At 40.0% G+C, this 26,948-nt stretch overlaps 1 protein-coding gene across 1 annotated transcript in view; it reads left to right on the forward strand.

The window, feature by feature from the left end:
* The window catches only part of CRPPA (CDP-L-ribitol pyrophosphorylase A), a 117,148-nt gene extending 92,613 nt beyond the window's left edge, over positions 1-24,535 (forward strand). The window contains exon 10 of the mRNA XM_074150678.1: positions 21,929-24,535. Coding sequence (XP_074006779.1) covers positions 21,929-22,033 — 105 coding nt within the window. The 3' untranslated portion in view covers positions 22,034-24,535. The remainder of the gene's footprint in view (positions 1-21,928) is intronic.
* The last annotated feature ends 2,413 nt before the right edge of the window (positions 24,536-26,948 follow it).

Raw genomic sequence — 26,948 nt, forward strand, 5'->3', positions numbered from 1 at the left:
ATGTAGCTGAGAGTGGTGCTGCTTAGAAAGTGTGATCATAAGGTACATTGTGCCTTTGTACTGGCTTTTTGCCCCCAGTTCTGGTAATTCTGGTAAACGTTGACAGTAGTACCCGCAGGTCGATGCCTGTTGCGGCGCTGTCGGGAATGATTCTCCTGTACTTCCAAGTCACAGAATCACGTAATTGTTCAGGTTGGAAGGGACCACCTTCACAGTGAAGAAAAAAAGAAAAAAAAAAAATGTTTTCTTGTGTTCAGATTGAGTTTCCTGGTTTTTCTTAAATTTGTGCCCATTGCCTCTCGTCCTTTCAGTGGTCACTGATGACAGGACTCTGACTCCTACTTCTTCATTCTCATCCATCAGTTATTTCTTTACCAGGACCTCCCCTGAGCTTTCAGCTTCAGGCTGACGAGTCCCAGCTCTCTCAGCCTCTCCTTATATGAAAGATGCTCCGTTCCCTGAATCATCTTTGTATCCCTGTATACTCATTCCAGTAAGTCCATACCTTTGTTCTACTGGGGAGTCCAGAACTGGGCACAGCACGTCTGAAGTGGACTTGCCAGTGCTGAGAACTGGGGAAGGATCACCTCCCTCGACCTGCTGGTGATGCTCTGCCAAATTCAGCCGAGGGGGGCTGTTCCTCCTTCCTTGCTGCGAGGGCACGTTGCTGGCTCAAGTTTTTGTCCTCAAGGACCCCAAAGTCCTTCTCTGCAAGGCTGATTTCCAGCTAGTCAGTCCCCAGCATGTCCTCCTGCACGGGTTTGTTCCTCCCCAGGTGCAGGACTTTGCATTTCCCTGTTGTGAACTTCATAAGATTCCTCTCGGGCCAATTCTCCACCCTGTCCAGGTCCCTCTGAAGGGCAGCACAAGTCCCACCGTGTTCTAACCAAATCATAGGAACAGAGCAGAAAGTAGGATAGAGACTTATTTTTAAAAGGTGCTTTTTAAATAGATTCCACAATCAAAATTAGAGAGTGAAAACCCGCAAGAAACTCTTGAGCATGGTAAGAGAGAGAGGTGTCTGTTCTCGTCCCACCATCTGAACATGTTAGAGCGTGCAGGTTTATAATCTGAAACAGCATATGAATTCACAGAAAAATCAATAGATGGGATCTTTCCATAAGTATTACCAAGAAAGAGACGGTGGGAAAGCCTGTTCTCTGATGGGTGATGGGCTCCTTCATATAGTTACTAGCGTCTAAAAAATAATTTGTTGCTCTGGTAAATATACTCTCATATTTGAATGACTCAAAAGCAGAGATGCTACCAAACACAGAGAAGAACTCTATATGGATTTTAGTCCTATACTCAACAGCTTTTTTCAATGAAAGAGAAAAATGTTTATTAGTTCAAGAAATTTGCTTAAAGCATCCCTTTTTATAAATATGTGTACATTTACAAAAGTATGATCAATATGTTTATGAACATCGTATGTGGTTTTATATCCAAGAAATGAAGAAGTTTGTACTTGGACTTTACTCCACCTTATGTTCAGTGTACTGAATATATATACACAGTATATTCAGTGTTTTGTCTTAAATATTTGTACAGTATATTTTATGTACTGATATTTTCAGTAGTCTCAATGATCTGTGTGCGAGTGGAATCATATCTATACACCCATACAGCTTTAAGCAAGAAGGTATTTCTTCAGCAATACTATACTGTAAGGAACAGTAGGCTTTGTAGCCTTAAAATTTTGGCTTAAAATTTTTGCTTATTTAAAAATTATTTTAAAATTTTTTCTACCTAGACCTTTGGAGAAAATACTCCTCCCAGAAAAAAACATAATAATAACAGCAGCTGCCTGATACGGGTGGTCAACCAAACCCCACTTTTTAAAACAAAGCAATTTAAGTGTGGAGTACAGGAGGGTGGTGGTACTCAAAAAAACCTTTGCTGAGAAATGATTCAGACTTTGAAGAATGGGGAACCAAGGTATGGCACAGGAAGAGTGGAGTTTCTTTCCTCCAGCGTGTATGCATGCAATCTGAAAACTTGACTTGAGGCAAATTGGAAGTGCTCTGCGGAATAACAGATTTGTAGCAGGGGTTGAGCAGATTGAACTAGAAAATATTTCTTCATTAGCAATTGTCTTTGCCTGAGTGAGTGGGTGTGATAGGTATGGCCTGGGAACAGACTCAATTAACTCATGCAGTTACAGATAATGCAGCTGACGTTTTTAGAGCGCTTTTGTTCGTTTGTTAAAATTAACTTGTAAGTGAACTGGCAGCAGCTGTGAACCACACACAGAAGATGTCATTCATCTGTTGCTTCACTCTATACCTTCCAGTCAACTAAGCAACAGTATCTGGCAGGCATATATCATTTTTCTGATATGCTCTGTCCTCCGCTCACTAAATCTGGGCATTTAACAAATGCAAATGAAATAATATTGTGTTGTATATTGCTGAAGTTTACGGAACTTCTCTTTTCATCTCAGTTATGCTCGATTTGTTGTTAGGACTCTTAAATGTTCATGTTTAATTGGTTTACTTTATCTTGGGGGATTGGTGTAGCAAACACTGCAAATGGAGACTTCTAATGGGCAGTGCCACCCCCGTTACTGACCACAAGGATGAACGGAAAGGAAACTTTTTCCAGTTTCAAGATTCTTAATTTGTTTTATCTCCATCCTATTATTGAGGTAGTTCAAATTCTGCTTAATTCTTACTACATATAAACACTCCGTTCTGTGTCTTCAATACATTTTTCTACATATTAATAGTCTGTGGAAGTTGTAAAAATAACACAATAGAATATAATTATAAAAATACAAAATTTTCTTCAAGAATTCTCTTTTTTGATAAACCACTGTATATTTGAATTTATCACTTTGTGTTGCAGAAATTCTTTTGCTAAACCCAAATATCTTTGGAACCAGGTAGCCTGGTGTTCGAATTTCCTTATGTTTGCATAGTATACAAAGCTTCTAAACAAAAAAAAATAAATTAATTGAAGACAAATAATTCATCACAGGTCTTTAAGAAGATATCTGTTACTTAACCTGTAGCACTTTTACCCAGACACTAAGTAAATGGGAAAATAGAACTGCAAGACAAAGGTGGGCAGCAAATACAGACTTATTTTAGTGAGGAGCTATTACAACTGCTCAGAAGTAAAATTAAAAAAACCCACCTTCTTCTTAAGTATCTTTTATAGCAATTTAAATCTATCAAGTTCTATTGTAATGTTCTGTGCATGGGAGAGTGCAGGCACAGAATTACATACAGTTTCCTAATGGAACAACACTTTTTGCAGTATATTGCTTTTATTTGCAGTGACTATTCAAGTAATAATTCCATAAGTTATCTTTTATTACCACAGGCAGATGAAGTGCAGCTTTTATGAAAAAGAAAAATCTGTGGGCATCAGGCTCCTCACCTGAATCCTTTCTAGGGAAGGAGAGGTTACTTTATACCTGTAAAGGGGTCTAGGGCAATCAGGCTTCCTGACCGAGTTATCCATTACTCCGTGTAGTGTTGGAGTGGAGTAACTCAGACGACTCAGAGAAAGTATATAGAGATTTAGTAGATTTAAGGTTTGGTGATTCTGCTTTTTAGCAGTTTGATGCTTCTAAACCAGAGTATCTCAGGAGCACGGTGTCAAAAACGTGTGAACTACTTGACCCGCAGGTGTCCTTGGATTCTGAAAGTTATGCTTCTGGAATTGAGCACCCGTTTTTCTGTCCAAGACCTACTGAAAGTCATAAAGCTCTTCTGTGAATCCGTGTCCAAACCTGATATGTTTCTTGATCCTTTCATATGACGTCGGAGTGAATTTTAGAAACTATGTCAAGAGCTGTTCTCCCATTGCCTGGTTTTGTAATTCGGACTTTCTTGTGGATCGTGTCTGTTTGTCTGATTTTAAATAAAGCTTTTGTAGCCACATACTTCTTTCATCACAATAGATGCTGAGAGCTCTTTATGTTATGCAGAAGGACATTTTAAAAAACCTTATTTTAAAGCATTTTTCCATATACGTCAGATCAAATTATTACATAGGGTTTGTTAGGGATTATCTGTGAGGTTGTATCAGCTCAGTATTAACCCTTTACCTGTAACTGGCCAGTTATTTACCTTCTCCCTCAAATACTATCACAAACAATTCTGATCTCGGACACAGAATAAATATTAACAAAGGGATCCTTATGAAATAATGACAGTTTTGTATTCAAAAGTTGACTTTATTCGTACTGTAATTCGTCTGTTAACCTGTTTTATATATAAGGATACATACATGCATAGATATATTATCCTTATCAGTAAATTCTGCTGTCATCCAATCTCACTGTTTATGCATGTACCCCAGGAGGCTGGAGTTCACTGTTACTTTCAACTCCTTTCACGTTAAATAAAATATAAAAGAGTACCTCTGACTGGTATACAAGCCAGATTTCTACCACTTTTTATGTTGCCTTTGGAATCTGATTCCCACTTTTATTTATACAATTGGATTATACAGTTCACCCAGTACTGCACAGTACTGTTCTACCTTCTGGTTTTCATCCTTTAGTTTTCATACGATATCTCAAGCCACAGTTGCAAAGCAGGATTTGCAAAGGAGAGAGGACAGAGTAGAGAACTAGCAGAAGTGGTGAACAAAAGGTACGTTGGGTGAACACAGCATCATTTGTGCTGATGTCTCCTTTTGATGAGCTGGCATTTGAAGATGCAGTAGACATTGTTTATAGTAGAAACCAATGCATTTAACATGTTTTATCAGGAATAATTTAAAATATATTTGAGGTACAGACACTTATCAATAATGCTTTGTGTCTTAAAGCCAATAAGAGATTTAGAATCCAAGCTTAAGTATAGTATGGACATACTTGTGACAGTTCTTTTCCAAGAAAGCTGATGTTTATGGGATACCCTCAGAGCCTTGCAATGCACTTGCCAAATCCGTCCTCAGTTGTTGTCCCTGCGGTACATGACTACAGCCTTTGTTATGTGTGACTTCAGAGAGTATCCATCTACCTACCGTAAGGCTGATTGAGTGTGTTATTACCAACAGTCTTTGCTGGTAGTTTGCTTCATTCAAAAGTCTTGATGTTCTGTTGACGTTGAATCTTGGGTGTGTGCCTCTACATAAGGTTGAACTGTCAACCTGGGCAGTAACTAAATAATCTATTTTGGTGTTTTGTGATGTATTGTTTTGTGTTTTGTTTGTTTGGTATTTGTTTGGTGTTTTGTTTGGTGTATTTGTGATGTTTTTACAGTTCTTGCAAGAGAAGGAACTGATCCCCAAGTGAACTTTAGAAGATTTCACAAGTAACAAACCTTAACCACAATGGCTAATTGCATAACAGTTTGAATTGCTTCTTAAAGTCTTACTTAAATACAAGCATTCATGGACTGTTTTTTTTAATGAATGCATGGGAATGTACTTCTTGAATTTTGACCCTTCGATCATGAATTAGCACTGTTTTGTAAATTTGAACTTTTTAAAATTTTATTTTCAGATTCTAAGTTAACAAATCAGATCACCTGAGTGCATGATCTATAAAAAGTAGGTCCTGGCAAAATCTCACAATCGTGCAGTAGTTCTGCTTTGCAACAGTGTTTATGAGAATCTTTTCTAGTTCTTTTTATCAGAACTGTGTTTTTCTCTGCCTAACAGGTTAAGAATTTGAAAATGAACTGATAGCAATTGCCATTACAAATAGCTTCAGGGTTCTTGATAAAACTAATGTTCTGGAGCTGGTGCGCAATGAGGTCATTCACAAATAAATATGTAGCCTGCTTTCCTTATTTTGAAGTTTATTTTCTATTTTATATCAGTAATATAATCCAGGCATTTCAGTCCAAACCAGTACTTCTTGGGTGGTAAAACTCAATAGGTATTTAGTCTCATGCCTTATAAAGCTACTAGAGGCAAATTATAATTGTCTTGAAATACAATGCCTGTCATAACTTATTACAGTTTATGTATTATCTATTGTGTAAATACAATATTGTTTCCTTTAAACTCACAGCAGAAAGTAACAGCACAGTGGCCAACTCTAGGACTTAGAAAATTGTAGGGTCCGTGGCAGCTTTCTCAGAACATTATAAGTTAAGCACGTTAAGGGATTGCTTCTGTTGACTGATTTGGCTTTAGAGCTCCTGATATTTACTGGCCACAGAACATGAATTTGGTTGCCACATGTATTTGCTCAATATCATGACAGCTGCAGAAACAAGGATTCCTGTGCAAAGCTCTTTAAATTCATTATTTCCCTACATGCATCCTAATGACATGGAGGAAATCTAGAAGTGTTTTGGGAAAGATGATTTTGGCCTAATTACATTCTATTTTATAAATAGCTCTGCATTTTAAAATGTGTTCTTTCTGATATTTGGGTTGAATTTTAAAGAGAAAAAGCTTCCTGATTAATAATTTTAAATGTCATTGCAAAACTATTAATAACGCCCCTGATAGTTATTGCTATCTTATACAACCATACTTTCTCTTTTGAGTTTGTTTAAACAAATAAATTCTAGTGTATATTCATAAGGTTTTGAGGTTTTTTATAAACAAATACACAAAAACTAAAATTGATGCTTCAAATTTCCATCCTACTAATAGAATCCTATAAATTTTACTGAAAACATTTAGGAAAAAAAAAAGGAAAAGTAAGTCAGATGCTCTAGTATCAGTCGGAACAATACTCTTGATGTGTTGTATATGCATTACCTCTAGGGAATATTTCACTAGCGGGCTTGGACCTAATGAGTGTCTATATGTAAGCAAGGTCTATGTCTTGAAAGTGTAGGTTTTGAATTCTTGGGAAAAACTGCACAATTTGCTTATATCGTCCAGGATATTGGTAAAGAGATCAAAGATTTGAAAAATTTTTCAAAAGTTTAAGGGGAGTGGAAGACAGGAAGTTTTTTTCCTAATGCATGTTTCTATTATAATATGCAGTTTATGTGAAAATATGTGCTGCAACAACAATATTATAAAAAGAGTAAAATAACTGAGGCATGAAGACAAGAATACTTTTTCAGATGAAGGTTAGTCTAAACAATTCAGGAAATCCTTTCTACTGGAGTGGGATCTGGTTAGAGGATATGTGGAAACAAACATGTAGGAAATAATCAGAAAGCAGTAACTGAGAGAATGAGGGGTTTTAATGCCCATCGTTGGGCTGGAGCAGGTCCACGGACAGTCTCAAGCACAAGACATCCTGTGTTTTGGTGATGGACCTTGAAGGGAACACGTAGCTGTGTCTCTAAGTAGATTTGTTTGGGAGAATGGAATTTCACTCTGTGCATATAAAATTTCACTCTGTGCATTAAGCAGCAAAAGTTCCTAATGGGTAAGCTCCAAGAAAATAATAGAAAGTTAATCTCAGTAGTTGATGTGAAGGAGACGTTGTGACTGAGGACAAGTAGGAGCGTTAGGAGCCGAGGCTGTGGCACGTACGTAGCGCCGCAGACGTACTTCTGCTTACTGAATAGACGGCAGATTTATGGGAGCAGAGCATACAGGCTAAAAACTGAGGCCAAGAGCAGGCACAAGGGAATAGAGTCTGTTGAAGACAAAAGAGAGATTGAGTCAAGAGAGGAATTAGTGGAAATGGAGTTTGAGATTGCTTCTTTTGTCCAGAGGAAACTTTTAAAAGATGCCCACGAAAAGCCAAACCACACATTCATCTAATCAGTACAGGCTGAGGAGATGAACAATGTGAAATCATTGCCCATGTAAAAAGATACATGCAGTTCTGGATGCAGCTGTGAACTTGGAAGCAGATACTGAAGATGGAAGGAAAAGAAAAGTGAGTAGAGCAAAAGTTCTGCTTTCTAGTTGAAGCACCAGGAGATTAGATCTTAACTAACACCTAACTTAATTGAGCAGCTGAACTAGTTTTTAATTCTGGATAAGGCTTAACAAGAGCTACATTCTGTTTCTTTTTAACCAGACAAATCTATCATGTAACGCCTCAGCAGGCTGTAATAGCTGGGCTCACACAGGGGCTGCTCAGATTCATACCTGTGTTCTCACTTGAGTAACTGGACCATTTCATAGGAGTTAATTCCTCACTAGCTGTGAATATCAAGACTAGAACCCAACAAAATTAACCTACTGTGTTTCCTTTAAACTTAAATGTTGTTACTGCAATACAGTTTTTACAAAAAAGTAAAGAAATCAACATAAAATTCCTCTGTAGTCTTACGTCCAGGATCTGTGATGATTAACTGCAGTCAAAATTGCTATCAGATTGAAAACTACTCAGTGTTCTGCTTGCTTTCAGTTTTGACAGTTATATTCAGAAAAGAATCCAACAATTTTGTTAAGCCCTGTAAATTATTCTTGAGTTTGTTTTAAATATTATTACCAATTAACATATTTTAAAACATTTTAGATATCCTGCAAGTGAATTATACGGGTATTTACTTAATATCCAGTATCATGATTCTTGCGTCACTTCTAAGTATTTGCGACAATAATATTTAGCTGAATATTCAGCTTTTATAGGGAAAGCTGAAAAAGCCAAACACTGCCCATGCAGGCAGTCTACAAGACATTAATGTCTGCTGTTTTAGCTTACTGGCTTGGAGGAAAGGCAATCCCCTTTCTTATGATAAAGACTAGCGTCCATCACCGTGAAAATAGCAGTGGCCACTTCTTCTCGGCCCATTGATTTCAGTTGGCTCGGGATGACCCCAATTTTAAAGTGAGGAGTCAGGGATGTGCTAAAAACTCTTGCGCATCGTGTTTACTCATGCCCTTGGAAACTGTCATAAATAGTTTCTTAATCGAATGCCTGTGACATGAAGATACCAGGGAGAACCGAACTTATCTTTGCAGACAGTCACAGACATAGTTAAAGTTGCAAGTAGGCACAGGACGGTTTGGGGATGTTTCGAAAGGCAGCTTTGATAACAATTTAATTGAAAGTGTTAAAGGCTGTAAAACATAGAGTCTTCTGTTATGCAACTCAAGGTACAACATACCTGAAGGATACACTTCACCTTGAATGCTAATCTCATAAAAAAAGAGATGTCTTCATAGCTAGCAAAATATTTCATCTCTTCTATTTTTAATAAAATATCTTAATTATGGAGTACAATCAGCCATCTGCTAAAGCAAGTCTTGTTCCTTTATTTCATTATTCTTTTTCTTCATTCTTTTTCTTTCTACTTCTTTTTACTCTCTTTCCATTTCTTTTTAAACTTTTAAAATAACCATTTTTCTAAAAGCACAAAACTTTTTTTTTTTTTTTTTTTGGTATTTTACAAGAGTTTTATCTCTTGGATATATTTTCATTTTGAGTGCCTTTGTTTGTATATAGACAGGCTATTGTGTTAGATGGTTTGGGCTGATACTAGCTGGCAGAAGGAAAGAGAAGCCTGTCTTGGCAAACCCTGATTTTTATGTAAGAGAACATCTGTGAGCTCTATCATTGTGGTGTAGTTGGACTCTCATAGCCTAAAAGAAAACTAGAATCTAAAAGCAAGCACATCTGTCCCCTTAGCATTGTAAGGATTATACATTTTGAGTTTGAGGACAAGGATTTACTGGTGAACCCTGAGGAATGGCACTAAGTGCTTTATCTGTTGGCTGAGTTTTAGCCTCAAGGCAAGTTGTGGCCCCTCTTCTGCCTTCTTGTCACTGGGTTTATACTCAAAGGAGGGTTTTTGGAAACTGGCTATTTTCCCCCCGGCTATGTGGTGGTTTAATCGGTAGCTAGTGGCAGGAGAGATTCCTCCATGGGATTCAAGCTACAGAGGGATGATTGGGTGGAGGCCCAGGCTCAGAACATCCATCGCAGCGTGAGCTACCTCAGGGGTGCAAAACCCAGCTGAGAAAGTGAGTTAGGGCACGTGGGATTAGTCCCTGTTGACATTTTGGGTTGCTCCAGTCACACTGCTGGGATACTTTGATTGTATCTTTAAAAATGGCACTCTATCCCTCAGTCCTGTCCATCTGTTGCTGTCATCCACGCTTCCATGGCAAGATACGGTGTGTCCGGTGCTCGCCGTTCCTCTCAGCCGCTCGCTGAAAAGAGAACACTTTGCCACAGTGGGTTCCTGGTGTGTTTTTATGACTCTTCTCTGCCCCGTCTGTTGGACTGGACGCGGGCTGTTTGCTGCTGCTTTCTGAACCCAGCGCTGCTGCTCACACCAGACTTCAAGAACCGTCTTTCTTTAGGATTAATAATTCAAAATGTATATGCTCCCTCCATTGCTGGGCTGAAAACTTGAACATGGGCAAGTGCTCTGTTTGCACTGGCTTTAGGCTCTGAGCTAGGGAGGACAAAGAAACAGAAAATAGAGAAATTGAGAGTTTGGATTGAGGTTTTTAGAAATTCTCATTATTTCCTCCTCCTGCATACCGGATAGGGTTGCATTCAGTCCATGTCCTTGGGTGCTGCCCAGATAAACTGTCCAGTTTAACACACCTGAAAGAAAACGACAGATAGAGGCAAATACACTTTCTCCACTCACAGCAGTTTTGAGTGTATTTGAGCATATTTGAGCATATTTGAGTGTATGTGGGTGTGGTTAGAGCTCCTTTGCTCGTAGAATTATTTGTGCTTGCAAGTTCCTTTCCTGCTTCTTGCATCCACTGCATGAAGACTGCTCTGGAGCAGGGAACAAGCTTGTGTTCTGCGCAAAGAGATGTTGAGAACAATCGGAATTACTGCAAAATTAATGTATTAAAATGTGATATTGGTGTGAGAGACAAAGGGAATGAATCTCTATTAATAACTTGTGTTGTAACTTGTTTTCCCCCTGCTGACTACTGTTACTCTCCAAAGAGAGATGTCACCTCATGTCCTTGTAACTTTTTGTCTCATTTCTGGACACTTCTTCATCAGTCTGGTATTTTTATTTTGGGGGAAAGTAGACTAGTTTGGCCTTATATAAAAGTCTTGAGTTGTAAGGAAATTATTTTTTTTTGCCTTCCGTTCGGCTGTAGACCCTCAGCTGTAGACAGGAAAAGAAATCAGAGACGGGACATAAACTATGCCTCAACTTCACACAAATGTGGTCAAAGGAGTAGAATTTGAGTGATGAGAGGAAAGATATAGGATGGGCATTAAATTTTAAATGTTAAGGTGTGATTTGAGGCTGTTTTCAAATTTCGGCGTGTAACTTAAACATGAAGTTTTTGATTTATTTTGGAATCAGTCCCTCACGAAATGATGAGATGATGCAACTCGAGAGCCACTAGCAAGCAACCAGCTCGATTCAATTAAGAGTATCAAATTAGGGGAATCTGTGATATCAGATGCTGGACAATGAGACAGCCGTGCCCTCTCAGTGTGTCTCACTGCCCCAAACACCGACATTTGAGTTACTTTAAAGCTGCCTTTGAGACTTTACAGTTTGAAACAGTTAAATAGTAGGTCTTAATAATACGGAGTTTAAAGTTGAATTTCAGTCTCAGCAACTGGGCTCGTAATACTGTAGTTACTTTGGTTCGTATTTCTGTAACCAAGACTGGAATGTGGCCTTTACCCCACTGAACTGATATTATCATCCTAAGAGTTTGGAAGCCACAAGACTGGGATGTGAACAATAGCCCAGCACATGTGTACGCATACTTTGCCCCTCAGAATCTCTTGGGTTTTGTTTATTTCTTTCCCCAAAGGAGAATTTTTAATTTTGTTTTTTAGTTAGGCTATACAGCTTTTCCTCTGAACCATCTCAAATAAATGATCTGTAATCAAGAAGAATGTTTCCAATCAATTAGTTACTGCAGCCGTGTGCTTGTATTTCAGATTATTCACAGTCTGTAGGAGTTGAGTAGTGAAGATTTTAATGACTGAACAGATTGCTTATATCGAAATGGAGGCAAGGATGCCTCTTTTTATTACGAAGATCTGGATGTCTATTATGCATAATATTCCAGATGAAGTTAACACCTACAGGAGGGGACAAAAGTGTGCTTTAGACTAAAAGGGTGGAAAAAATGCTCACGTTTCCTCTGCGCTGATTTTCAGCATTCCCCAGGAGATTCACACGCATCACCCATGCTTCCCGAAGACCTTCCCACTTTGTTACAGTCACTGATTAAAAGTTGCCCAGTCTTTCTGTATAACACTGATAATCACAAATTGTATGTCACAAATTATATGAAGCTGCTCCTCCACATTGATATGCAAAATTCTGTAACCTGGGATAACTAAGGTGTTTCATGTCTTGTACTGCACATTAGCAGCTTAGATGTTTGCAAAATACTGTATTGATTGTTTTTTCTTGAAAAGTGCAACAGTCAGTCTATGTTGTTTATATAATATGGGACAAAAAGGAAAAAACCTGTAATATCAAAACATACTGTGTTAAATTTACCATAAAATAGGTATTTTTTTGCTCTTGCAGGAGTTCACATGAAGAAGTGCTGTGTTGTTTTCTCTGTCCGTATTATGTAGGTTTTGTCAGATCCAAGTAAGGATGGCATAGTGCTCCAAGAGTGAAGAGAAATGTTCAGATACGTGATAGTTACCTACTTGCAGTTTTACGATTGCTCTGATGACCTCAGATCTCACTTGGTAGAAACGTCCTGCTCGGTTCTTTGAAGATTCTGCAGTAAAAAACCTGCAGTATATGAGACAGTTTGCCTATCAGATAGAGCCTCTGGCATCGATACTAATCTCTCCTCATCCTTAGCAATGGCACGTCTTTTTGTATTTTGAGGATTGAGATAGTTGTGTACTTTTATCTCTGTTATTTCTTCTTTTCCCCTCGCTTGTTCCCCACCACTTCTCTCAGTCTTCCCTCCACACGCATTTTTGCCTTCCTGCTTTCTGCCCGCCGGGGCTAAAACACTAGTCGTCGAGTGAAACGAAGCTTGAAAGTGCTGGATTTCTCTGTTTATAGGAGAAAACCAGCTAAACTGTGCCGAACCCCTTTTGCTCTGCGACTAGCCCCACGTGCCGAGGGCGTTCACACGTGATTCGTAGCTGCTCCGTCTTCGCCGGGCGCCTGGTCTGTAAATGATTTGCCTGACTGGGGTGTGATGTTTCGCAGGAGGCCAGCACTACTTAACCCGTTTTTTTTGTGTGTTTGCGTGTGGTGGGTCTGCTGTGTATTCCCGGCCGCCTGCAAAACTTAACGCCGCAGCCCATCAAAGTATTTATAGAGTCTCTGGGTGGAACGGGCAGCAGAGGATCCACCACGCTGAGGGAAACGCTGTTGTGCTGCTGCTGCTGCTGCCGCCTGGAAGGCTTGAATCCCACTCCCACCTGAATTTGTCAGCGCTAGCAGATTGATCCAAAGCTTTCTGAAACCAGAGGAGAGATTTGCCACAGCTTCCCTCACCTTCGGCCCGATCTTAGATTTTTCAGCATCTCGTAGCGCTCGTTGTCAGAGGAGAAGGCAAGTCTCCTGTGCCTCAGGAGCGTTTCACTTTTCCTATATTGGTGGTAAGAAATATTTTGTCCTTCCCCCTAAAAACCCTTATGGTGTGTTTTACAAGGTTACCAGAGGGATACCTTATAGGGCCTGTAAGTAGTACAGGAACATACATTAACATGAATACGTTTCACGCTATAGTCTTATTTGGTAACATACTGTATTAAGAGACCACCTCTAAGAAACCTCAAACACATCATATACCTTTGCAGACAACCACATCTGTTAAATGGCTTATTTCTGCCAGTATTTTTGTACCAGTCCCATACAGGTGGCAGAATTGGCTGCTAGCTCAAGCGTTAGGTAGCGTTTTGAAAAACTTAGAGGGGAAAAATGGTTGACAGACCATTTTTGGTTGCGCAATCACTGCTGCCACACTCACTCTTGCCAAGAGCTGGGATCAGATAGAGGTAGGTGCTGAAGGAAAACTCTTGCTTAAGCTGCAGTGACTGAATGCACTGAAAATGTTCTTTATAACAAGGCAGATTTTCGGTCCGGGGATTTTTATTGATTATTCAGTGTGACCACACCAACAGTTTTTCTTACAGGGGAAAATAAATAAATAAATAAAAGACTTGGAGAGGAGAAGAACACAGAACTATAAAGCCTAGGTCTCCAGATGGCGGAGGCATTGGCACCAAGCTCATGTCTGTTCCAAACATCATTCGTGTATTTTACATCAAAAGAAGAAACTTTTGGAGCAAAATTTAGAACAGAGCTTTCCCTTGTTCCCCAGGGGTCTGGACTAGTGTCTAGGCTGGAGTCGTGTCCTCTTTCCGTTGTGATACAGTGGCTGTACGTAGAATGGGTGTTCCTCCACAGGAATTCTGACCCCAATCCAAAAAAAAAAAAGTGTGAGCCTGGGGATGGATTAACATGTTGTTGCAAAACGTGTAGATAATAGAGCTGGTTTAAAACTGCTGATTTAGGCGAATTCTGGCTATTCCATTCATATTAGAGAAAGGAATTAATCCTGTTTGGGTTTTTGATTGTTTGTGCTGTTTCCTTGGTGGTTTTTTTTTGGTTTTTTTTGTTTGTTTGTTTGTTTTTGGGTTTTTTTGTTTTGGTTTTGTTTTGGTTTTGTTTTGGTTTTTTGTTTTGTTTTTGTTTTTTTTTTTTTAACAAAAGAGTGATATTTACCTTCAGTTTAAAATCTGCGAGTCTTGGGTGAAAAGATGCACACGACAGCATTTGGGACATAATCCTTACAAACTCCAGGAGATTTAAAATACTTCTCTGGCCTCGGTGTATCCACACGGTCACTTTAAATGTCAATGGTTCCCCATTTTCTTGTGACAAACTGTTAAGAGGCGTGGTTGAGCAATGGTACAGGAGAGAGATACAGTTCAATATCACATATTTATGCACAATTTATCTGATTTTGACCGTATCATGGATGCACAAGTGTTTCGCTGCAGGGAATTAACTCAGATCTGTCAGCGTTCATTAACTAAGAGGTCTGCTAGGCTCGATTAGCACAGAGACATTTTGGTTCTTCCAGTATCACTCATCTCTTTTCTCAATTCTCCATCGCATCCCGAGTATCTAGATTTCTAAATTTTTCCTCTTTTGAGGAATATCCACTAATGAAGAATTGGTTGCATTTTCTTGGTTCAGAAAGGACACAAGGCTGCGTATAGAGAGGTTCAATTGTGAACCTGCTGGAGTAAATTTGAACCCAGCTACCCATCTGAACTCAAATGCTACCTTAATTATTTCTGCATTACTTGAAAGGAAAGCCAGAAATATTCAGAGAAATAGTTTTCTTATCTTTTGGAATGATCTGCATAGCTACCTTCTTATTGAGGTAACTTGCTGCATTGATATAATGTATGAGATGTCACTTATCAATAGATCCTTTGGCACAGGGATTTAAAAATGGGATGTGGAAGCATTTTAAGAAGAAAGGAGCCTTCAGCTTAATTTGTACTGTTAGAGAAATGGAGGTTGCTTTAGTTTGTAGATGCGTGCCACTACTTATCTTGAGGAGGAAAAAATGCTTCTTCGGGAATCTACTAAAGAATTCCTCATGGTGAGATTAGAATAAACACCAAACTGTGTTATGTGATTGATTTTCAGTAGTGGAAGAACCTCAGTGCCTCCCCAGGTCATTTTTTTAAATAAAAAAACCCAACAAGTTGAAGATTAAAATTTCAAGTATTGGGGTTTTTGAGGCTAGATTCTCTACTCAGTTTCTCTGAGTGTCAGTGTGTGACATCAGGTGAGTTTTGGAGACACCTGGTATAGCCTTAGTATAAGTCGCAGCATCCCATGGAGTTTTAAATTAACAACAGCTCCTCTTGTACTGCCAACGCAGTCTTTTGCAAGATGCTTGCCAGAACACAACGTCCAGAGAAGCTGTGGATGCCCCATCCCTGGAAGGGGATGGGCTGGATGGGGCTTTGAGCAACCTGGTCTGGTGGGAGGTGTCCCTGCCCAGGGCAGGGGAGTTGGAACTGGATGATCTTTAAGGTCCCTTCCAACTCTAACCATTCTGTGATTCTATGAACACAGACTATCTCAGCCCCTTTCTCTTGCACTCACGGCTTCTGGTGTCTCTGGTCTGCATCCAGGTCCACCCTGTGAGAGGAACCGTGGACATGCTCCATCACCTGGTCCTTCTGCTGGCTCCAGCCTTTTTCCGTCAGGTGGCAGGAATGTGCAGTACGGCGTGAGTGCTGCCCTGTGCTCTGGTTCCTCTCTCTCTCCTTCTCAGTTTTGGTTGGAAAGGTGTCCACACAGCAGTTAATCTGTTTTTTTAAATGACTGTGTTTATGTGGTAGCTACATGGGATTTGTGTCCGGTTCTGGGGGGATTATTTCATCGCCGTTCTATGTTTTCTTGATGCGTTTGGGAAGGCAGAGAGTGGCACGACTGTCACTTCCCAGCAGCACTTCGGCTGCGTCCATACTGCTGAGTGAAACAGCCCAGGGATGGTTCTCGTGTCCCAGGGCTGAAAGGCACAGCGTGCCTCTTGTCCATATGGCCGAATGCTCCTTTTCCCAAAAGAGGGTGGCCTCATCCCGCCTGTCCCTTGGGAGCCGTCCCTGGCCTGTGCTGTCCCCTGAACCATGCCCAGCCATTGTCTGGGAACATGTGAGCTGGCAGGAGCCAAAACTGTGCCAGGGAGCGGGCTCACAAGGGAGCAGCCGGGGCAGGGGCACGCCAGAGTGTGCCCTGGCCCTCCTTCCCCTCCTGCTGCAAACCTGACCCTGTTAACATCCATGTTCCCTAAGTTCAGCGGCGTCTTTAAATCGTGTTTTCAGATTTCCCATCAACAATATACTCTGGGCTGACGTTACAGTTCTGTTCATTTTTAAGAACTGTATTAAATGGAAAGTCAAATGATATTACAGCAAAACAGAGTGCAAATAATGGAACACAGGTGTTTCATTCTTTCGGAGGGATGCAGTAAAAGGCAGAAGTAATACCTGCAGAGGCTTTTTTTTTTTTTATTTTTAGCTAAAAAGGGTATTACGTGTATTTCACGCTATGCTTAAACTGAACTAGTACATATATGTCGATTGAAGCATGCATAAATGTGAAGCTCCATCTGGGGGGAAAAAAAAATGCTAAACAGATTGAAGCAAGGAAATGAATCGTTGGGGGAATGTCAGTAAATATTCAGATACCCTCACACTTTCCTAAATAAATGCACATTTGTAAAATATCGGATTGCATATTCCAAGCACAACTTTAAGTCTGTCCCTGTATCCGTTCCCAGCCTCATTCTGCCGACCAGAAAACCCCTACAGTCAGTAACTCTACATCAAATAAATTCTGAATATGAGTTACAACCATCACACAATATGGTTATGTTGGAATATTTTTACTATTTAATAACAGACAAAGTGGATATTTTATTTTGGAATCAAAGTGCTGTTATGTGGATTTATGGTTTATAAGGTTGGCAGTGTTTCTGAGTACTTTCTTTTCCAAAGTACATAAATATAAAGTGGTAAAAGTTTTGTTTTTAGCTTATAAATGCAGTTAATCATCTGTTCAAACAATAAAAAATGTAATTTATTAATGGCCAAGAAATGTTAAGGGGTTTTGGTTTTTTTCTTTTTTACAAGAGACTCATTTAAGTCAACTGGATGAAATGAATAGACAGTGAGTATCACAATGGTTTAGGGGGGATCGTGGCACACCAGTCGATCATGTGGGAACTCAAGTCATTAATCCATTAAACTCGTTACTGCCTCCCAGTCTTATTTAAAGGTCACGGTCTTTTTTAAGGATTTCGTTGGTGAGGGGAAGAACTATTCGTGTTTGATCCGTCCAGAGCGTGCTGAAGTGTGTTCTCCGCCTGGAATTCGCGGAGCGGTGGGTGGGCAGTAACGTGCGAGAGCTCTTCTGGGCTACACGAGGATTTGTATTGATCGTTCCGTTCTTACATCCTGTTTTTTATCGTGGTTACAATATACGCCAACACGTCAGGCAATTAGGCATGTGAGGACCTGGTTCTGCTTGATTATTTGACTTCCTGCAACCAATAATGAGATTTTTGAAAGATTTAGTGCTATGCCATTGAATATAAAAGAGGATCGGAGGCCTGTATGTGCAACGGAGTTAGGTGTGGTAGATTAAATTTGTCCTGGCATTCTTACTGAAGCCTCCCTGTAGGCACTATCAGCTGTAATCAGCGCTGCTGCCAGAAATAACATGGCAGTGTCAGAAACATGGGTGTGTTAAGGGTAAAGCCAGGCGACTTGAAGCGTTCCCTTATTTATTTAACTTTAAATTAATAAAGACCCACGAGATTCTTTTTCTTTCCTGGGTTGCTGTTGAATTCTGTCATTTAAATCCTTTTAACATTCTCCATGAACACTGCTGGCATCCAAATCACCTATAACTACTTAGGATTCAATGGAGAGGAAAGAATACTTAAGGTACAGCTTAACTATTGTGTCAGTCAGCGTTATGCCTACACTTTGAACAAGGCGTTCTCTGTCAGTTGCTAAAATGTCTTTTTCTGTTCTCTTTTTCTGGATAACAAGGACTAGAAGTGACCAACAAAAGTTATAAATTATGCACAGGCTGTGACCATCAGTTGTGAGGTTTGATTCTCAGAAGGATACAGGATATACCATGATTTTGAAATTCCTGGAAGAGTCCAGTTTTTTGCATTATTTACTACCCCTTTCCAGTAAGACTGTGGCTGTGAGAATAAAGCAAGTTAAAATTGGCACATGCCTGACCTTTGTGGCACTGATTTCTCCTGCACTCCGAGGCTGGCTCCCAGGCCCAGGTGCTGGACACCGTTCAATGAAGAGGTGACCCCAAGATCAAACTGGGACAGCGTTACCGGGAAGGAGCAACAGCATAAATCTAAAAATTAGTAACCCCTATGATAAATACTTTAAAGGATTGCCCTTTTGAAAGCTTCAGTACATGCTTCACGATGTCATTTAACCATCAACTGTAACTATAAATTTAAGAATAATTTTTCTACTGCATTTTTTATCTTAAATAAGACAATGTGTATTCAGTTAAAGAATACACTTCTGGTTATTTCCAAAAAACCAGACCTACAGGGACCGATCCTGGCCAAGGGCCAACCCTGTGTGACAGTTCATTGTTCCTACCATTGTATGGCTTGATTCTAAGAAAGGCAGTAACCAGAATAGTTGTAATAATAGTATTAATAATCAGATTATTAATTATTTTAATTTGTGCTGCTTACTTTTTGTGTTTCTCTTTTTGCACACATTGCAATTCACCGGTTGATTTCCGTGTGGTTTATAGACAGGTTTCCATACACATTGCCATGCCTGGGTTACAAATACTGGTCATAATTTTTTGCGTGTCTTTCCTTCAGAACATGGAAATTAGCCCTAAAGCCTTAGGTTTAGCTTTAGCTTTAGAAAAGCTTTTTTTCAGTCTAAAGGAATCTCGCGGTGTCACTTTCATTCTCTCCTGTGAAAGTTAAATTTCTTTCTCTTGCTTCCTTTTATGTTCAAAAACTTAAATAATTTATTACTGCAAAGGAATGTGTACTGAATCCAGTAACCAACAGAGGATGTGGAAAGATTTATTGGAAGAAACATTAAGAGCATTCCTGGCCAGGTGTATTTTTTTTTTTTTTTCCTTTTTTGTGAAATGGGAAAAAAAAAAAATACACACCTCCAGCCAACTTCAGATATGGCTGGAAGCCCTTTTGGAAAACAGCGACTGTAAATGTGAAGTGCTTCTTGAGAGAAACCGAACAAAAAGGGATGAGGGGCGCAAGGAGATTGGCACCGCTGAACGTCGCTAAGCGTGTTCCTGGATCTGGGAAAGCCACTGCAGCGTTTGCCGTCTTGAGCGGGTGCGTGTGCACATGACGTCCGCTCTCCTTGTGCGTTGTGCAGCGTTTTGTACCCGTGGGAAAGGAGGGTGTGAAACCCCTACCAAATCGGGGGAATGGATTCCGAGTTCCTCTTTGCACCCTCGGTCCATCAGAAAAGGTACGGGAGGAGCAGGACCTGAGTACGCCCCTGCACTCCTTGCTCAACTGAACGGGGGGTGTCACTCATAAACAACAAGACACAGGCGTGGTGAGCAGTTTTTAGACCACTGTTGAATAATTTTACTGCATGTTAGAATCTATAACATGAATTTGTGAAGAGTGTAGTCTTTTGGGGGTTTACAAATTGTAACAGGTTACTTAGATCGTAGAATCATAGAATGGTTCGGGTTGGAAGGGACCTTAAAGATCATCAAGTTCCAACCCCCCTGCCCTGGGCAGGGACACCTCCCACCAGACCAGGTTGCTCAAAGCCCCGTCCAGCCTGGCCTTGAACCCCTCCAGGGATGGGGCATCCACAGCTTCTCTGGGCAACCTGTTCCAGTGTCTCACCACCCTCACAGGAAAGAATTTCTTCCTGAGATCTAATCTTAATCTCCCCTCTTTCAGTTTAAAACCATTACCCCTCGTCCTATCGCTAAACTCACTGATCAAGAGTCCCCCCCCATCTCTCCTGTACCCTTTAGGTACTGGAATGCTGCTATCATTTTTTGGATAAAAATCTAGTTACATGTAAATACTGTTTTTCCAGGAATGATAATCAGGTATAAACTAGCTATTTCTAATTCTATCCATTTACCTCTCTAGCATTTTTCCTGTCATTTACGTAAAGCAAAAAGTTAATAAGAGCATTATAAAATATAATGCTACATATTTTAGTGTTCCAGTGATACTTTTCCAGTGTCAACTTTTCCTTCAGCCCCAACTACTTGCTCTCCAGCTCCCCTCTGTACTAGTTGCCCAGGTACGTCCCCTCACAGTAGCTTTATTCCTTAAAAAGCAGTGATCAACATTATGTTTTTGTGTAAGTTGTTGCAACCGTTTCCTTTTTCTCCATCAATCCAAGCTTCTTAAACATGTCATCTGCAAATTATTGCTTGATGCAGCATCTTAGAAAAGTTGTGGTGGAAGGATACGGTATGAAACCGCTCCATCCCCCTGCCCCGGAGAGGAAGCGGTTCCTGCATCCCATTTTACATGTGTGCAGGTCCCACGTTGCACGACCCTAATGATGGAGTTTCCTTGGTCTGTCCAATAATCTGTTCCATTTTATACCAGTCCTTACTGTTAAAACACTTTCCTGGCTTCTTATATCCCAGTTTAAGTTCCCTTAAGCCTATTGCTCCCAGTTGTATCCATTGCAGATACGGAGAACAGCTCTTTCTCTCTTTGTACCTCCCCCTGCTGTATTTGAAACTCTTCTAGATTCTCCATGGAGTTTTGTAGCCCTTTCTTTTTCTCTGTTGCTTCACAGAAATTGTCCCCTCCTGTTTGTCTCCCCAGGGGTGTGTCTATGCCTTGGCTCCACCTAGTGATGTTGTCCCAGTGCGCAAATTAAAAAGTTACTGGTAGCAAGAGGCCAACCTTTTATAGTCAATACAATTAAGAAAACTTGGCAATTAGACAAAGGACTCTTTCAAATGTGAGCTGGAGCGCTCAGTTAGAAGCACAGAATCAAAGTCTCATTTTTATTAGTTCTTCCTGTGTTGGTCTCTATACTCGCCTATCAAAACCAGACCACTTGCTAAAGTTATTTGATGCAAAGATCAGCCTAAACCACTGAAGTCCCAGTGCTTAAGTGCCTTTCTGAGTTTAAGTAGTTTGTAGGCTACAGATGGGATTCGGTAGGTGCTTGGAGTTACAGGTCTTTAACTCTACTACTCGATTAAATCCTCAATTTTGTTCCGATGTTTTCAAACCCAAAATTTTAACCATTTTTAGATTTTAAAAACCAGTTAGGAAGCAAGTGACGGAATCAAGCTTCTGTTTTGTTGGTGTCTGGATAGACGGCAGAAATTCTAGCAATTCAAATATATTCTTTTAAGAAAAATAATTTTGCTTTTTAAATCATCATGGAGATTGGAAAATGGTTGTTACTGTGAAATGGGGTTTCCTTAAAGTATTAAGTTTTAGAAGTTCATCATCTTCTAATAAGTGCAAATAACTGTTTTTATTTTTTTCAACAATCATATGGTAATTTTGCATACTTGAAAATTGTTGTTAAATATTTACTTTTTCCACTTTTGTTAATATACTGTTTCCCCTGCTCCTTTTTTTTTTTTTTCCCCAGGACCATTTGCTGCTTCAGGAGACAGTAAATTCTGCTGCTGCTCTTATCATGGCATTAATAAAGGACAGAAACCCGGAGCTGACTGGGCAGCTGTTGGTAGCATAAGAGCATAAATCACGTGTAGCTTTTGGAAATGTTTCTTTTTCATCATCCATTCACCAAAGGTCTTGAATCATTTTACCCTTTGATGAAAACTCTGGATTTATTACATTTATTATTAAGATCTTTTAACAACGTATTTTTGATACTGAAAATGCAAGTCTGATATTATCTGTAAAGTGTAAAATACAAATAATTCTGAGATGCACTGGGTACATACTGGGAGGAACGATACTGAGAGGTTTTTGTGAGGTTCTGATTGTTTAAGAGGGAGCAGAGACGACACCAAAGCGTCCAGTCTTCATGCAGAATTGTCTTTAGCCATGCATGTGTGTTGTACTCTAGGACTGCATGAAAGAAATTTGATTTAAGATAAAATAATCCTAAAGCACAGCTCTTGTTCTTTATAAGAAGTTATTTAAAAATTGCTGCTATACCTATTAGTGAGTGTAGAGTTCATTATTCAGTGTAGCCTTCCCGACATCAACAGAAACGCACACGGCAAGAAGTCTTTGAACGGTCAGATCCCCGTCCTCCACGTAATGAAGGGAACCTTGAAGCAGAGAAAAGACGCACGTGGGGGCAACAAGGTGCTAAACCCCAGTTTTCCGGATGCGGTATGCTCTGGCTGTAGCGCTCCTTGGTGCTAGGATTCTTCCAGTACCCCTGGGCCAGCATTTCGAAGTAGCTCCAATTAGTGTTACACATACTCTTTGTGTTCGCGTGTTTGTGTTGGTATATGCACATATGTGCATATGCAGACTTTAAGGAAGAATTAGGACCGAAAAATATGTTTCACAACCCAATCCGTAGGCAATGGAGAAGTAGGAAGGTTCTGTTAGTTCGTCTACAAGAATACAGTTTTCATCTCATGCTGGTTAACATATGTATGCATTAAATAGTAGCAAAGAGAACTGAGTGTTGTGGGTTCAATTATATGCTACACTGATACTCACGTGTGGAAAGTTGGGACAGGAAGGTAAAATGGTGAATGGTTATGTGGAGTATCTCCAGCTATTAAAACCACTAAGAGCAATACGAGAAGAGGACAGTCCCTAAAAACACCTGTCCCCTCCCTTCGGACTCGGGAATTCCAGCTTTCCTGGAACTTGTGAAGGCATTGGGTTAATCTCTTTATGTACCTGTCCTGATTGGAACAGGGTCTTAGGGAAACATCCCCACCAGAAGTGTCCAGGAGCCCACTGCTCCGTCTGTCCTGAGCGAGACCACTCGCAAGCTGCAGCAAGTTTCCCTCTGAAGCCAGCATTCCTCCCCTTATTCCCAACACGTTCCACTCCCTCTGGGGCTCAGACAAAACTCAGGATAGCAAGATCCACATTTTGTCCCCTTCCCCTTCTTCCCTTTCACTTGACTATCTGTATCTCCATTTTAAATCTCTTTTAGAGGCTGATGTTAATCCCAGACTTCCTTCATTACACCATAAAATAGTTGTTAGCTGACTGTTCTGTATCCAAAGCACACGTTTTCTTCCACACAGAGGTCACCCTAAGACAACTAACAAACTTCTTATCCATCGTCTGCTTTCTTCTTTGCTTCTCTCTCCTTTCGACTTTGATTAATAATTTGTCCTTTTCTGACATTGTACAAGAGAAGCATTCATATTAGCTCTGCGGATTGTATGCCTATACAATAGGCATATTTTATTCATATATATATTCATGCCTGTTCATATGCAGAGTACGCAAATAAATGAGGAACTGAAGAATTTATTATTGGTATTCATAATTTAACAGGACAGCTTCCACAAATAAGTTTTCTGAATTCGCTTTTACATTAATGAGTTTGATGAAGGAATTTGTCTCACAGGCTTTTAAAGGACACGATGAAAGATGTCTCTTTGACTGTATTTTTTGATTCTTCTTCGCTTGAAGACTAAAATACAATCCATGATGTGTCCTCCCTACATAATAATAAGGAAGTGAATTTAGAAAATCCTTTATGTTTTCCGTCCACGCTAATTTATACATTGTGATGCTGCCTTAGCATTGGATTGTGTGTAACTTGTCATTTGCTTAAACAGAACCTTTTACTTTGTAGGGTTGTTTGACTGAACCTCATTCTCTTAAAAGGATTTCAATCCAATTAAAAACGTTACTGCAATGAGCTGCTGTAATGAGAAAATATTGTGGTTGTTTATGAACTTACTTTGAAAAGAGAACAGACAATGCACAAAAAAAAAGTAAGTTTCAGGTCATCAGACATACCTAGTACTAATCTTAAGTGGAAGACAATAAGCTTTATTAATATACTGTTAATCGTTGCATTATGGTTTTTTAACAGTCTTTTTAAATAATCTACAGACACTGAAAAAATCTATTTTGCTGGAAGCAAATATACCAACAACAGAACTACTAAAACAGACCCCGAAATACTAGAACTGCAGTTAAAAAAAAAAAAACAAAACTGGACTGTGATTAATGCTATTGTGTATCCAAACCGAATTTAAATGGTCTTTTGGATGATTGTTAATACTTACAATGGGAATAAAGATATAAAATGAAATTAAGAAACTGGTTGATTGTTTTTTGTCTGTGCATAGCTTCTCACAAATAGCTATATACATGAGAAACTTGGCAGCCTTTCGTACACACATGCTGTTTTGAATTTAACGAGTAAATCAGTCACCACCCATATTGCTTTGAACATTTGGACAGAGATAACACGGAGTAAATAAAAGCTCAGACTCTGCCAGCCTTGCTTACCTTACTCCTCGAGCTCTCTAATTAGTATTCCTTGGGTAGCCTTCATCAGAAAAGAGAATACAGAATATGGCTTTTCATAGCTGCAAAGCTGAGTGAATTAAATTTGTATATTGAAACCAACCCACTTCATGCAAAATCTGAAAATTAAATTACTTCATTTGTCTTAGATCAGTCTAGAAGAATTTCTAGTTACAACTTTTTTTTTTCTCTTTAGCTTTCCAGGCTACCTTGCTTGAAAAAGATGGTTTGATGGTCCTCTCAAAAAGGCTTAAAGAATGAAAAGAAGATGGTGGAATTAAAAACAAAAACAAAACCACCAAACCAAAAAGCAAAGAGAAACAAAGTGAGATGTGACCCTGTCGTAATCCGTGGCTTAACTCTAGCTGACTTTAAAATATCACAATGAAGCTTTTAGCTCATCTTCTAACTAACGTAGGCTGCAGAACAAAAAATGTGTCGGGATGCCTCGAAGCTTTTGGTGCATTCAGATTCGTATTTCTGTGTGACAGCAGACTCTCATCATCTCCGCAGAGCTCTTCTAGGTGCCGTCCAAAGAGAAGCTTCCAAGGACACGCAAGGTTCCCCATTACTGCTTAGCGCTTTCCCACGATACAGCAACTTTTCCTGTCCATAGGTCACTCTACCAGAGAAGGATCATAGTTTGTTTTCCCTGTCTCGGGCGCTTCCTACTGGTCACTGCTTTTTGTTCAGGTTTTATTTCTGAAGAAATTCACATTTACTTACAGATTTACTTGTAGAAGGGGGCCTACAGGAAAGCTGGGGAGGGACTGTTTGCACATAGCAATAGGACGAGGGGCAATGGTTTTGAACTAGAGCAGGGTAGGTTTAGATTAGACATTAGGAAGAAGTTCTTCAGAATGAGGGTGGTGAGACACTGGAACAGGTTGCCCAGAGAGGTGGTACAGGCCCCGTCCCTGGAGACATTCAAGGTCAGGCTTGATGAGGCTCTGAGCAATCTGATCTAGGTAAAGATGTCCCTGCTTACTGCAGGGGGGTTGGACTAGATGACCTTTACAGGTCCCTTCCAACCCAACACGTTCTATGATTCTATGATTCTATGCAAAAGCTTTTTTATTCTTATCTCCTTCCTCTTCATCCATAACTTTGATCTGAAAAATGCTACCTCATCTTATCAAGCATCCCCCAAGATGTGCAGACAAGGCACGCTTCCCTCTGTTCCTGTTAAGGAAGGTTTTGGGGTTCAGGTGTAGGCTCATGGTAACAGCGTCCCTGCAGGAGCCAGAATCGTGAGTGAGAGCTACCTCTGACCTGGCCCAGTGTGACTGCTCTGACAACCGGGCCTTACAAATGGCTGGTGCTTGTAAAAACTGTGTGTTACGGGATGAATTGAGCCCTTCAGAGCATTAGTAATGCCTCGACCTTATGTTCTTTAAGATCTCTGATTATTCTCTCTGGTCCATGCGATAGATGCGCTAGTCTTGTTCCTGTCTGACTGGAAAAAAAAAAGTAGTTATTAGATTGATTAATTCAGATGCATAGTTTACTAGATGGTAGATTTTTCTCTTTGTGCAGGTAGTGAAAGAATGGTATTCAGAGGAATTTCCTCTTGTTTGTTTCAGAGTTCACTTACTAAAACCACAGCTAATTCTCACTGAAACAGGGAGAGCTGCCGAGACTTGTAAAAAGAGTAGTATCTGTAAGTATCTGTAAGGGCTCCCACTGGGAAAATCTGTCACGAAATATTAAGATATAAATATGTATCTTATCTATATCTTACAGAAATATGTAATTGTGATATAAAAAGTTCAACAGTAACTACGTTATTTAAAGCCAATCTCAAAGAGCTGAATTCTGAGAAACTAAGAAAGGGCTTTCATTGTTCCTGCCCAACTCAATCAATCCAATCTTTCGCACCTGGTTTCAAATACTTTGCGATGGCACCGGGTTCCATGACTAATGCCCGGCTCTGGCTGCCTCCGGTAAGATACCACAGCAAAGTGGTTCAAAATGAGTTCAAATCTGCCCGGTGCCTGCCCTTTCCACTTCAGACTGGTGAGTTTTTATGAGGTCTGTCTCCCTCAGCTCCTTCCTCAGCCTTGTTGATAACCACCGTTCAGTTTCTCTCCTGCTTCTGGCAAGCACCAGGGGAAAGAAGCAGTCGCCCTCACCGCATTTTTCCCGGGGTGAGTTAATTTTGATTGACAGGGCTGTAAAGC

The sequence above is a fragment of the Numenius arquata genome, chromosome 7, assembly GCF_964106895.1.
Source record: "Numenius arquata chromosome 7, bNumArq3.hap1.1, whole genome shotgun sequence".
Classification (NCBI taxonomy): domain Eukaryota; kingdom Metazoa; phylum Chordata; class Aves; order Charadriiformes; family Scolopacidae; genus Numenius; species Numenius arquata.